Here is a 14,413-nt window from a genome sequence, read left to right as displayed (position 1 = left end):
CTCAGAGTTCAACTAAAAAGGACCTTATTTGTGAGACATCGCCAACAGAATACCTTGTTCATAATTATCTTCATAAATATATAGATGGATGAATAATATTCCAGATTCATGTGTGAAATTTGTTCAACGACTAAAGTTGACATACATGTCCATTAGAAAAACACAAAGGTCAACCTTTCCCAATAGAACTGCAGCTCACACAACCATAAAGGTAACCTTTCTTTGATACTGTACCATGTGTCCTGCGGTCACACTCTAGGTAACAGAACAGCGTCAGGCGCCCTATGGGTCTGTCTTTCGAAAAAGTTTAAATGTTTGTTCCCTCACCCTTTTGTCCAAGGTCCTTTCCCTTACAAATCCTAACAACTGATCATTAACCAGATTCAGGTCTCTCTTCCCAGCATTTATGATGGTGACAATGACATCATGGCGAATGGCTTCCTCTGGATCATGGGAGCGCACTTTCAAAAACTCTGGTGAAATAAGCAGAGGCATTCGATGAGAAGCAAATTAAATAAGGATGGCTTTAAAAAAAATCAACCCAAAGTAAAAGCTCACCAGTGAGGTCTCTTGCCAGGTCTGGGTGGTTTATGAGGCAGTGGCTTGCAAATTTTACACACTCAAGTCGAACTGGAACATGTATGTCATTAAACCTGGTTTTGAAAAAAATACAATAGGTTTGTCACAATACGTCAAAAGACGTCCAGAGCTTGAGAGCTCATAGTCAGGGTTGTTCTCGCTAGCTACAACACTAGAATCAATATATAAATATGGGAAAACTTGTACCCAGCATATAACACACTTAAGGTGCAACATGGAACCAAATTTGAACACAATATTTGTGTGATTTAGTGAAGCTTGCTTTAATAATTGAATAGGATGTTGTGCCTCAATGAGAAAAGATGTGTCACAATCTAAGACAAGATACAGATAAGTATTAAAAGCTAACAGGATCAACATTTAATGACTTCTCTGATATAATAAACAGGAAAACTGGGGTAAATATGACTTGAGTGTTGCTGAGTGGCTAAAAACAAAGGACTGACAACATTCAACACAATCAAATGAAGCTAAAACAACATACCTCCCTAAGAAGCATTGCCAAAGAGGTCTGTTCTGTGAAGCAAGCTCCGAATCTTTAGCCCCAAACAGCTTTGCGAGCAACCTCACAACTGCTAGACGCTCCTCTCCATCATTACTCTGCAAGCATAAAGCGTCACATATCATTTACTGGTAACTAGTTCTGCCGTTCTTGTCTAATGTTAATGTTACTGTTAAAATTGGAGGGCTAACACTAGCTGCTTTCACACTGTAGGAACCTTTTCTGTTCTTTTTGCAGGACTGAGGACCATCCTCCTCATGGAGTACATGCTCGCATCAGCAGGAACCTGATGATGTAATGATAATAGTGACTGCGAGTGAGGAGGCAGCAGTATTTTGTGTATTCTGCATGTCTGTATTTGACGTCTGCAAACACATCACTGCAGAGGAAATCGTGATGGTTTGGACGTATATTTTTAATTACACTTGACTCACTACGCAGTTTAGCATTTACGTGTCATGAACCCACTTCAGTATTTGAGCCTCCACCGAATTCAAATGACTTCATACCAATCAATGAATAATTGTTTAGTTCAGATCATGACAATGTGAAAGACTGAACAACTTTAAATCATATAGATCTAATCACTGATCTGATCCAAAGCTTCCAAGTCACGCGGTGAGGTGCGAAAATGATTCCTCATTACTTGATCTGGTTCCTGCTAAGAAAATTGTACTATAGCAATGTATTCAGTGGAATTGCTCCAAAACTAACAACGTTCCTAGAGCACAAAGGCGGCTTATGAACCCCTTGTACTCTTTGGGGGGCAGGGTTTGTGTGGCAGTTCCATCACAGTTTCAAGAAAATCCTGATGGAAACACTGACTTCTGATGACAACCATTAAGTTAAGATGTATAATTTGTCCATAAAACTGACCTTGAGTTTGAATTCCAGCTGTGGCATGACTGAGGTCAGCAGCATAGGATCAATCGAGAAGAGTTCTTGAATGAGGTCAAAGACATGCTCTGACAGGTCACTGACTGACGACTTGCCCATCACCAAAACCTGATTAAAAAACTGAAAGACAAAAAACAGTAGGTGAACATTATGCATTTGGAAGAAGGTTAACAAACTTATTCAACAGATTGGAATTAAACAGATAGCATAAAAAGGTACTCACATTTGCGATGCAAGTCTCTATAGTCTGCACAGTCCTCTTCAGCAGAGTCTTTGCGAGGTCATAAGCTTGCTTGTTCAGATTCTGTGAGGAAAATATCAATACAGGACTAAGTGGTATAATAGTTGGAGTAAACCACATTAAATCTTTGTATAATATATAGTACTAAATTCGCTTTCCAAAAAATAGATGATTAAAAAAACTATACACTGCACGAATATATGTAACATGACATTTATCTATATTAGGGCAACATATATCAATTAGAGATAGGACCAGTCCAATCCAATAGTTTTTGGCGGATCGGAATGTGCAGATTTAATCAGCGGAATCTCCATGAGCCCAGTCAAACTCACTGTTAACTGTGGAATGGACCACCTGAATGTTGATCCAGAAAATCCATTCCACAGTTGGCAGCCATTAACCATGCGAGCAGGAGAGCTAGACGATCACATGGGGATCCCCACCATGTAAACAGCACAGCTGACTATCTATTCAGAAGATTGTGTCTCCAAAACTCTGTTGTGTCATTAAATCAGTCGAATATAAGTCTTTGGGCTTCAGACATCTGTCACTCATTTACACTATGCTACAAGGGTGTGTCATTTTTGCTAATAAAATGAGGCAGCATCTTCAATTCTATTCACTTTCTACATACATCTGTCTTGGATTTAATAAATATTAACTGTCGATGTGAAACCTTCAACAGTTGCTCATGATTTCTTGTTTTGATGGCTTTGTTTATGGTCTTATACTGACCTCTAGTTGACCTTTCTAATACAGAGTCAACAACATCAACTAATAAAGCAAATCGAGTTCGGAAGAATATCTGTATCAGCAAATTTTCAAATTCAGGGATCGGAAGCGAAAAATGTGGATCATGCATCCCTAATGTGAACTACAAACAAAAGTCTACGAAACCAAATGCACCTACCTTGTGTGCAGGGATCAGGTTAATGAGGATGGTATCCAGCAGTTCCTGTGTGACACCATCTCCTTCCATGATGATAGAACTCATCAGATCCATCATGTGCATCTGCACTTTCTGGTTATGGCTGTTACTGAAACAAAACATCAGAAAATGTATTTTGTGAAGACCATGAGTATGCATGTGTGTACATGTATTAACATTGCTGTATGGGCCAATCTCTGACAAGACACTGATCTTATGAGGACATCTGGCTTTGCTTGGACATTTTGGCAGGTCCACATAGAGTTTTGAGGGTGAAAATGTAAAAATAACTGGGTCATTATAATTGGGTTTAAGTTTGGTTCAGATTCCTGGTTAAGGTTTGCCATTTGTTTGGGAAAGCATTATGTCAATGAGAAACCTCACTATGTCCCCACAGGGATAGAGATACAATGTGCAGATACAATACATGTGCCAGTGTGTGTTGGCTTGTTGACATTTTGCTTTATGAGGACATTTTGGCCTGTCCTCACAAGGCTTAGAAGGTTAAAATGTCAGGAAAAGTAGTTTATTACAATTAGGTGCAAGTCCTGGTTAAGGAAGCTGGGGAAATCTTTATGTTAATGGGGGGTCCTCACAAAAACAGCGTAATGTGTGTAAATGGCAAGGTTTGAAGCCATTTACTGAAAAAGTAAAAAAGCTGTTTCCAAGCACAGATTATGACCGTCAAAGGGCGACATGGATTAATGAAAACTTACTTTATGACAGAAAAAAGGGTTTTAAACAGTTGAATAAAGATCTCGTTGCAGTCTTCCAGTTCAAAACAAATGTTGTATGATTTCACCCACGCTAGGTTCTGGAGGGGATAAAAAAAAAAAAAAACAGGTTACAAAACGAAAATGTCCTCAACATTACCCACATCCCCATAGTGACATTACCTCCAGCAGGTAAAAGTATCTGTTGAACTGCGGGCTTTTGGTGTCTTCCAACCCTTTCAGCTGTCTGGTGATGAAAAGGAAAATATCCTAAAGAGAAAATATAAAACAGTCATCAGATGTGTTGTCAATTTTACAACAAAATGTTAAGTGGGCACTGTATTGCAACATTAAAAGCGCAGTGATTAATACCTTGAGTTTATCATGAGAGGTGTACGGCGCCTCAGGTGCATAGATCCTGAAGATATCGGCTAGGCAGCAGGCAACTAGTAACCGCACATCTTTATTGGGGTTCCTGAGGAAGAACTCTGATGCAAGATGAAGGGCCAAGCCAAGGTACTGCTGCTTCTCCTCTTCAGAATCCTGATCCATGTCCATGTATGTCTTGACAACCATCTACGAAACATATGGGAATTGGTATGAAGAGAAAAATATTTTGTCATGTTGAGGGAATAAATGTTTGTGCTTCTTCATAAATATTTCAAACACCAAAAAATAAGACAAACTAAAGACAAAAAAAAAAAAAAACAAAAACAGATTTTGACAGTTGCAAGTCTCATTACCTCAATGCTTGGATAACTACAAAATCAAATAGACACTTCTCGAACCAGTAGGAAGGCAAACAACTGTTTTGATAGTCGATTAATGTACTGACTAAACAATTACTTCACTAATCTGATGACGAAGCATGCTATGGTACTAAGCGTACCATTTGTACATGGTATATGCACAAATGGTATACATTTGGTCCTCAGCAGAGCTTTGAATCATCCCCTTGTTGCTACATTTCCTGTCTCTGGATTGCCACAGCAAGCTAGCTTCCTCCACTTGTCTCTCTTCTCTGTAGGTTCAAACCATCTCAGTTTGGCCTCCCTAACGTCTCAATTTGAAAACTTGAGCATCTTCAAGTATGCCAGTTCTTACTCTGCTTCTTGTCTTTGTGATCCTGGTCCTACAAAGCTTCACTCCCAACAGTCACAACAAAACCAAATTGAAAATCTGATCTGTGGTGAGGCAATTCTAAACAAGCTCTGTGTGACGACAGCAAAGGTATGCCGATTCAATATGTAAGGTTTGCATTCATTCTGACAAGCGCACACACGCACACGTGAACAAATGCAAGTCCGGTTTTGGCAGCAGACTTGATCCCGGCTGGAGAGCTTCTCGCCTCAGGTGACTACATGGGCAGTGCGACTCCACACAAACATGATAGATGCCAGGCAGTAAAGGGTCTGATTGCTGTCTGGGCATCATTCAAAACTTCGCAAACTCCCACAACACTGAGGTGTGCAGCTGGGAGCTGTGGGAGACGAGCTTAGCGGTCAGAGATTCGTGATGTGTGCGGATGTTTGATAACTCAGGTGTTTCGCGCCGATAAACATCTGATTTTATTGACAGACAGATTTGCTTCAATGAATAATGCTGAGCTCTACAGTAACTGTTTTCACTGCTGTGATCTCGCAGCTGTCTGCATGAGAATAGCGAGGAGGAAAAACACAGACTTTTTCCCAAGTTACTGAAGATCACCAGACTATTCATTGATCATTTCTGACGTCTGGATTTGGACTTCACTAACTAAAATGTTTTGATCGTCAGTAATCTCTGAAAAAAAAGTGTTGTGAGATTGGCGTGGATCAATCATAACGCTCTATATTACACAGCTTGTTTCCGCTATTTCCTTGTAAAATGAACATGAAAACACTCTTTCATGTTTCAGGTCTGTCATCAGTTCATATCGTGAGGTGATGACAACTCGCGGTGCTAAGAACTGACATAGAAATAAGGTGGTCACGCTGATGGTGGTAAATAGGTTGTTGCGCATCTGACGACTTCCTTGAGACCTGCTTCGTCGTAGTGTCACAAACCAGTTGTTATACGCAGAGCACCACCAGGTAAGGAGAAAAAAAGGGAGAGGGGTGTGAGGCGGCACAGCAGGGGGCGAATTGGACTCAAGCCACCCGAGACAAAATTCATGGTGTGAAACCACCCTAACAGACTGCTCTGGCAGTTTCATTTTGGGGTTCAATTGAGCTGCCTGACTGCTGTACCCAATGTATCTCATGCCTCGGTTTTCTTTACCCATAGATTCTTTTGGGGAGTATTAGAAATAATGTGAATAAATTATCATTCAGTCATATTATTTTCATTGAAATAATTAACCGTTTGTCCTTTGTGATAAAAAATATTTTCATACTTCTCTAGCCTAATAGTTGTTTTTCATTGGCGCGAATGAAGATTGTACTAATATTTTGAATCAGAATCAGAAAAACCTATCTGGACCATCTATCAAGACCAATGGCAATCCAGACATTAAGAGTCGACCAATGTCCTTATAAAAAGCCCCTGTATCAAAAATACCATTGTGAAAGTCCTCCATACTCTCCACGACTGTCACATGGCCGTGTCAGCCGTAAAACACCGCGGCGCTGGAGGGCAGGTCACGCCGTCATGGTCTCATCATTGAGGATCAAGTCCAATGCAGCGATTGTGAAGCCCAACTCTTATTGGCTTAGAGCACGCCCCTTGCATTACGGTGAGACATGCTGCATCTGCGGGCTCCAGCCAGTCGCACCAGTGAAACGAAGAAAAATTCCCAGGCGCACTCTGAAAAATTTGAAATGGTTGCACTCTGGAGTCCTGGATACTAAATCTAATTGCAACCTAAAGTAATCAAATCCTGAGGTTCTGACTTAACTTACTTCAGAGCAAGAATAGACCTTGTCTCGAGACAGAGTCTGTTGTGAGAAATCCCCCTAAAAAGGTTCTTAGAACCATTCAAATTTAGTTCCTGGTTCCAGCTGTGCAAAGTACTAGAAGCATTCTAGGTACTAGAACTGAAAAGGTTCCTGCAGTGGGAAAGCGATGAATCTCCCCAACAACATTACAGGTCCAACAGCAGAAAAAGGGTTAGACAGTCCGATCCACCCCTCCCCTGCTAAAATGTGCAACGCAATTAACTCTAGAATAAATATGCATTATTTGCCCTGGAGCAGTCTGCCTGCAGTGTTAAAAACATAAAAATATAAGCTTTTTGCACACCATTTCAAATGTTAAATATTGCTTGTTTATTTTTGTAGACAGAAATAGAGCGTTGGAGAAAAAAAGAGGAAGAACATGTAGGGGGTGGGGCAACAGAAGCAGCAGTGAGCTGCACTCTCCACTCACAGGTCCCTGTAGTCACAGGGTGTACACACACAAGCACTCCGAGAGAAGCTGAAGAGCTCTCAATTTCAACCAAACAGTCAAGAAAAACGTGCCCACTCAAACCAACTTCTGCACTTGGTGGGGTCCCTGGAGGAGACTGTTTTATTTACCATTATTTCTCCTCCAGAAAATGAGTTACTGACCTATGCAGTTCATGTGCCAAAGTTTTTTCGTGTTTACTACTGGTTAAATAAAGGCAGAGGTCCGCTCAGTTCCGTTTATGCAAGATATCAGCGGGCTGATCACTATCCTGTGTGACAACAGACTCACAAGATGTTTCAGGACGATATCAGAGCTGGGGATGCACTGATCCAACTTTTATGTTCCTGATACAGATATCGATTCCTGGGCTTTGGGTATCGACCGATACCGACACTGATCCAATACCACCAGTGTTCAAGTATTGACCATGTTTCCATGTTGTGGGATAACATTAGTCATGCTTTATGTAAAAAGGCAAAAATGATCTTATGGAATTACAAACTTGATATTTATTGAAATGTGTTTACCAAATGTTGCCTGCGCTACTTCATTGCTGCTGCACTGCTTCAAATCAACAAGGATCGTATTTCTTGCAGAGCTACGTGCAGCACCGCTTGGAGTGGAGAGGAACAAACTGAAAAGAAATTAACCTGTGAAAAGTGATGAGAATCTGGGAAAAACACTGTGTGCTGATGTCATTTGCATTTTACTGTGACAAGTAAAATTCCAGCATGTGTTGCAGCTCCACGCTGTATGAAACCAAAACAAAAGCACGGCACCTGGCCATTTGAGTGTGAATGAGTGTAGTTCATAATCCTGGTTTTGATTGGACTTTAGACACAAGAAACTCTCAAGAGTTGAGATTTAATTAGATACACCCGTGTGTCTGTCTGACGACACTCGATCGTCTGATGAGCTGATGCATGACCCGATTCATCTCTGGTGCAAGACAAACACAGACCCAGGCGCAGCATGAGAAAACTCAGGAGGAATGTTATGTTTATAATGGTAGTTTTAAGCGCCTGTTCAATTCAAGAAACACTGACATCTGCAGTTAGAGACTCTGCAATGATTCATGGATCTGAGTGGGATAGTGCAGTGACACGTGATCTAGGCTTGTTAGTTCAGCGTTTCACATGGTCATATTCTTAACTAAACTTGTGTTGTGTATTATTTTATTATTTATAATCAATTGCTCAAGAGGCACTTCTCTCAACACACACGGGCAGCAACTGCGGACATTCATTCATCCGTTTGTTCAAGTCAGCAGCAACCTAGTGCTCCGCTCAGCTTCGGGGAACGGCATTGGTGCATCCCTAGTCTGAGCGTGTTTGAAGTGGTCGGGAGTGTCTCACGGTAACTCTCGGCTCCACTATATCAAAATTATTTTTCTGGAATCAGTGATTCCAAATTGTGTTGATCATGGACATGATGATGATTCAAATCCCCAAATGATGTAATTATTATTGTTTGGTGTATTAAAAATGTGTAAAACCACGAACATGAACAGAAGTTCCCCAGGCTGCCTGCACACTGCCTGTGTTGGCTTTTACATGTCACGGATGTGTGAGAACAGTTCCGTAGGAACTAATAACTCATTGATGAGGGACATTTTAGCGAGCACGGCGATTTTTCTTTTTTAGCTGGACAAATTAGGTATGTTTTCATTAATAATTCTGGAAGCTACCGTTTTCACTGACAGAATCCCACAGCTGTCACCTTGAAGATAACTGCGAGGAAAGACGCTGATGTTAGTCATTTTAATGCAAGATGATGACTATTCAGTAATCACTTAGATGACCGGCTCTGAATTTGATTGTGAACAATCTGTTTCGTGAACGTTGTGATTGTTTTCTTACTGTGCACTTGACCTAGGCCTGGGCGATAAGGTCTAAGGCGATGTCCTTTTTTTCTTCTCAGCTGGGGCGGTACGCGCAAAATAACTGTGCTTTGTGACCCACAACCAAGGATGTCTCAAGGAAGTCATCATTAGCCGGGTGACACTTGGGTGGCGAGCCGAACCTATTTACGACCATTGGTTTAACCACCTTAGTTCTCTGCCACTTCATAACACTACGAGTCATCATCAACTAAGATATTTACTGATGATGGACCTCCACCATGGCTGTAACAGAGTGCAGCGTTTCAGATGCAAAAGTAAACATGAAAGAGTGTTATCATGTTTATTTCTCAAGAAAATAGTGGAAACAAGCTGCATTATATTGTCCGGCCGGTGGCTTATTCACTTCTCAGAGCGTAGAGTCGGGAGCTGAATGAACCGCAGAAGTAGTGGGATGCAAGCTTCGGCTTATTCCACATCAGGCTAACATTGCATTATCTGTGCTGCAGCTGCTGTGCTTGCAGCTGTCTGCATGACAACAGTAATGCAGACCGTCTTGATTAATCCATCCATCCTCTCACGACAAGTTGAACAAAGTGATCGAGATCACGCATGATTGAGAAGATTCGTATCAGTGAATAACAAATCCAGAGTCAAAAATTATCAATGTATAATCTGGTAATCTTCAGTAACTTCAGAAAAATCAGTGTCTTTCCTTCTCACTGTTCTCCTCATGAAGACACCTGCGCAACTGCAAGATCATAGCAGTTGCAACAGCACAGCAACAGTTAGGTACAAACATTAATCATTTAAGTAAAATTTTCTGTCAATAAAATCAGATGTTTATCAACCTAATAAAGGCGTGTGAGTTATCAAAGACCCGCACACATAGCTGTGAGTTCACATTTCAAGCATTTTTAATCATATTTTGAGAGATCCTTTCGAGAAGAAGTCATTCCGTTGTTTTATTGTAGTTAATAGTTCAATAAAGTTTGAAAGTTTAATGACAGTTAAAACTTAAGTCGTTCAATAATCGTGACAATGATACGAATCAAAAATAATCGCGATTATCATTTTTGCCATAATCGCCCAGCCCTAGTGTGCGCCATGCGTCAGTTTTCTTGTGAAATAAACATGAAAACATCCTCAGGTTTTACTTACAGCTGTAAAATGTGCCACCACATTGTCCTCAAGTTGTGGTGGAGATCCATCATGACTTCTGACTAGAGCTGGTCAATCAATCAAATTTTTATCAGGATTAGACTATTTCTTCCGAAACGATTATTTAGCAGAACGCCGTCGTCTCCCCAGCTTCTCTCATTCTCCCCAGTCCCGCCTCGTCCCTCTGAAAACTGACCGGAGGGAAGCTGCTGGAAGGCACACTGAGCCCTTCAGCGCGAAGCTCTGCCTGTCAGCAAGAGAGCTCGAGCCTCTGTTTACATGGCGTTACTATTTGCCACTGTCATCTGTACAACAGCAGCATGGTATTCAGAACCTCTATGAAGCAGATGCTCATCCAGCGTTCTGAGTCACAAAAGCAGTAAGAGCTGCTTGTTGGAGATGTTTCAAAAACCAATGATTATGTGGAAGTGGATAAATGCATAAGAACAATCGCTTATGCTCAACCTGATACAGGGGTGATAAACTCAAGCGCTCCTTGTCATTCATCACGCTGCAAAGATGCAGGAACAGCGCTCAAATATGGAAGTTTCACAATCAAAGGAGTGACTTCTCTTATGAAAAAAAGTCTAAAAAAGCTTGGAATATGAAATGACAGCTAACAACATCAGAACATCAGAAAAACCTTTCAATCCGAGCCAAGTGCCTGCTCAGGTGGAAATATTAGGCCCTGTCTCCACTGTTCTCTAAAGCCAGACCATACAGATTGGTGTTTCTAGACAGAAAACTTTTACCTACATGATGAAAGTTAAATATAACTGCTAAATGATTTATATTTAACACATATTTCATTGTAGTTGTCCAATAACATTTGAAAGTTAAATGACAGCTAAATCTTAAGTTGTTCAATAATCGTTAAAAGCATCATTTTTGCCATCACCTACTGCCACCCTACTTGTGACAATCATGAAGCTGACACTGTTATTCTCCAACACTATACATTTTGATAACCTTCATAAAAACCAATCTGGCCAAGCAGAATAGACCAAATGCTAACAATCAATCAATCAGTGTCTACATAGCAATAAGATGAGTACCATTCATGATCATGAGACACGATCAACATCATCCAGTGGTCTTTCACAGCCGGACTATCAGGTTAAATCAACAAAGAAAGGCAACCAGGTGACATTAATATTCACTCTACGCCATGAAGCAGCAGCTCTCAATAAGATGTTTGTCACAGTCCAAATGGGACGAGTCAACCACAGCATCTTATATGGTTAGAGCAAAGGTCGTGGACAGGACTTACATCACGCCGCTTTCCATTGTGGTACGTTGGGGCCGTTACTGGAGGAACGTGATTGTAAACCAACAGAACATGGTTTCATGACGGTCTAGACAACCCATTTATTGCCTTATACTGGCTAACATCAAACTTTTAACGTGTATGCAAAAGCTAAGTTGAACTACACTAGAGAAATTTGAATGTCTCTTTGAACTATGCAACCACGATAATGCGGTTAGTAGCTTGAATGCCAGAATGCAGAGCATCAACACCGGCCAGTGGAAACCTTAGCGGTGGCACACAAAAAATACCAACTCCACAGGTGGAAGCAAAGGCAATCTAATAATTACATACAACTGAGAAGTAGGGTGTGTGTGTCACTGAACAGTGTGGGTCTGTGGTCTTTGTCGATATCTGTGGTGAACACACAAACCTGATATCAACCAGGTTATAAGTCACGATGGTGATCTGCCAACAAACAATCACTCAAGGCCACTTTGGTTTGTTTGTTTTTACAAGATTAGAGGATGTGATTTATTGGTTTTAAGGAAACTGGATTAAGATCACCAAATATTGCTACTGCATCAAAAACACTGCTCTGTAGTGCGATAAACAATAAAAAAAGATCCAACTGTGCTTCTCATTATTTTTCTGAGCTCTCATTTTACGGTCTTTTTATCAGTCTGACAGGCAACATTAGCTCTATGGTGAAGAAAACTATATCCACAATACATACATTTTCATTCTAAAAACACCAAGAAAACTTAAGTAGCAAAGTGATGACCATGGCTTGTCTAAATAATTTGATTCTGAAATTTGCAAGTTCACTATTCCCGCCTCTCGCCCAATGACAGCTGGGATAGGCTCCAGCACAACCCCACAACCCTGAACAGGACTAAGCGGTTAATTGACCGCTTAGGTTAATTGCCAATGTATGACTTAAATCCAGAAACCTGCCATAGCTCACTGCTGTCTGCTCCTGGATGGTGACCACACTGACCCTGATCAAAATAGTTTGCAGTTTATCTGTAGTTTATCATGGTAAGGCCACCTTACATTTTGTTTGTCTTTCTGTATTTCTTCCTTCCTAAGAGTCTTTTATGGCTTCAACATTCTCTTGTTTCTCCATGTTCATGTCCCACATATATTTGTTAACATTTGCACTCCTCCAGTGATGGCGCCGACACCCAAAGTGCACGTGCATGATGTCAGCTTCACATTCCCAACTAGAAAAGCACTCAGAGTGCAAACCTCTGCCAGTAATTAATCAGCTCACATGTGAAAATTAAACAAATTAATTAAGTTATGACTGCCGGGACCATAAAGACAATAAGGCATTATTTATATAGCACTTTTTAACACGCCACTCAAAGTGATCGTCAGTACATAACTAGAATTATCATACAAAATAAAACAAAAACACTTGATTGAAAATCCTTTTTCTATCCACTAAAACCAAGTTAAAATAATTTTCTACCAAGACTCTCCCCCACCTGAACTATTTCAGCGCTCACAGACACATCAGCATGCTCAAGGAGTGAAATGCATGTACACCAACACTGAATCACATACAAGACGTTTATAGCAATACAATTCCTGGCACCAGACACTTAGCTGGCTCCCAAAATTGAATCACATAACTTCCTTGGAGAAGGTAATAATTATGATTGAAAGAAAATGATACAAAATGGACCAATTCCAGAGGCTGTGACCAGCCTTTCCACTGTGTGCTGACAGAACACTTTGCCCTGAATGAGGCACTAGTCACCCATCGCGCTATAGAATTTGATTGTACTCGATTACCTCGTAGCATTCAGTAAAGTCAACAAACAGATATGTGCACGGTTACCTTGAGACGTTTCACCACCTCCTCGTTGCTAATTTTATCAGTTATCTCCTTTACTCCAGGGGGGTAGACGATTTTCCCGTCCCCCGCCGTTTTCGGCTGCTGAGGGAACTCCATGCTTGTTGATGAGGTGTCCACACGGTCTTCTACTGGCCTCTATGGGTCACAAAACAAAAGTTCAGCACAGCCATGCTAAAGCACCGCTAAAAACACCATTTTTAACAACGGTCTTCAACGTCCACACTCGAATGAAAAGAGCGTCACATTAAAGCACTAAGATTTTAACCGTACGCAGGTATACTTTGGCACAAAACGGCTTTTAAAACCACCATCACGATTATCATTAGCTTCAATGCTTACATCACGGCGATACATCAGGGCTGAATTTCACTAGAACGAATTGAGCCGCTATTGAACTACGAAGCTGGTTGTTCAAGCGGAAAGGTTGCAAAAGACCGAAACGAGGTGATGAAGGTCTGGCGTCAGGGTTAGAAGTGAATTGCGTGAAGCGCAAAACCCTTTGGCTAGCCACCAGCATTTTGCGGGAAGTGCTGTTAGCCCGTGCTAGCTTAGGCCTCAAACTCTCGAGGTTCCCATCACATCTCCGGCTCCAGACCGTCACCGTTCAAGTCAACTATCCGCACAGCTCTGCCTGAAATATACTCGCCCACCAATTGTGACCTCACTTTTTAACAAAACAACGGCATTGGTAAGGCCAGGATCGAAGCCAATTGAGTTGTAACTGTCTTTTGCAAGTTGACCGCATCACTCCGCTCAGCCGCTGGTTGAACAGGCGAAGGGCTGCTACCGTCGCCCGAGTCCACTTACAACTCTGCCACCACGGATGAATTAGAAGACCCCAACAAATGCAAAACGCATACATCCCCAGTAGTCTTTTTTTCCTGAAAATGCTTGGTTAGTATTTACCTCTCAGTAGGGCCGTTTTAATTCATTAGTCTGAAACAGGTTGGTTTAGTTTCAGCACAAAGCTCTGTCCGTTCAGTGAGTGCTGTCTGTGACGGCTAGCAGTGGAGCGCCCCCCTCAGTCAAGCAGGAATACTACAGTAACG

General features: G+C 41.3%; 1 protein-coding gene across 3 annotated transcripts in view; it reads right to left on the bottom strand.

Moving 5' to 3' along the window:
* Positions 1-14,413, bottom strand: part of LOC128753485 (sister chromatid cohesion protein PDS5 homolog A-like) — a 25,304-nt gene extending 10,891 nt beyond the window's left edge. The window contains exons 1-11 of one of the 3 annotated variants that reach the window (XM_053855229.1): positions 14,271-14,413; positions 13,347-13,499; positions 4,257-4,460; positions 4,068-4,154; positions 3,888-3,985; positions 3,154-3,280; positions 2,223-2,303; positions 1,979-2,119; positions 1,085-1,200; positions 559-653; positions 328-473 (exon numbers count right to left, since the gene is read on the bottom strand). In XM_053855229.1, the coding sequence (XP_053711204.1) occupies positions 328-473; positions 559-653; positions 1,085-1,200; positions 1,979-2,119; positions 2,223-2,303; positions 3,154-3,280; positions 3,888-3,985; positions 4,068-4,154; positions 4,257-4,460; positions 13,347-13,460 (1,209 nt within the window). In that variant the 5' untranslated portion in view covers positions 13,461-13,499; positions 14,271-14,413. Of the gene's footprint in view, positions 1-327; positions 474-558; positions 654-1,084; positions 1,201-1,978; positions 2,120-2,222; positions 2,304-3,153; positions 3,281-3,887; positions 3,986-4,067; positions 4,155-4,256; positions 4,461-13,346; positions 13,500-13,703; positions 13,963-14,029; positions 14,148-14,270 lie in introns of those variants that run through there. The other 2 variants (XM_053855230.1, XM_053855228.1) reach the window with 2 other exon arrangements.

The sequence above is a fragment of the Synchiropus splendidus genome, chromosome 2 (genome assembly GCF_027744825.2).
Source record: "Synchiropus splendidus isolate RoL2022-P1 chromosome 2, RoL_Sspl_1.0, whole genome shotgun sequence".
In the NCBI taxonomy this organism is placed as follows: domain Eukaryota; kingdom Metazoa; phylum Chordata; class Actinopteri; order Syngnathiformes; family Callionymidae; genus Synchiropus; species Synchiropus splendidus.
This window is presented reverse-complemented; position numbering and strand designations above follow the sequence as displayed.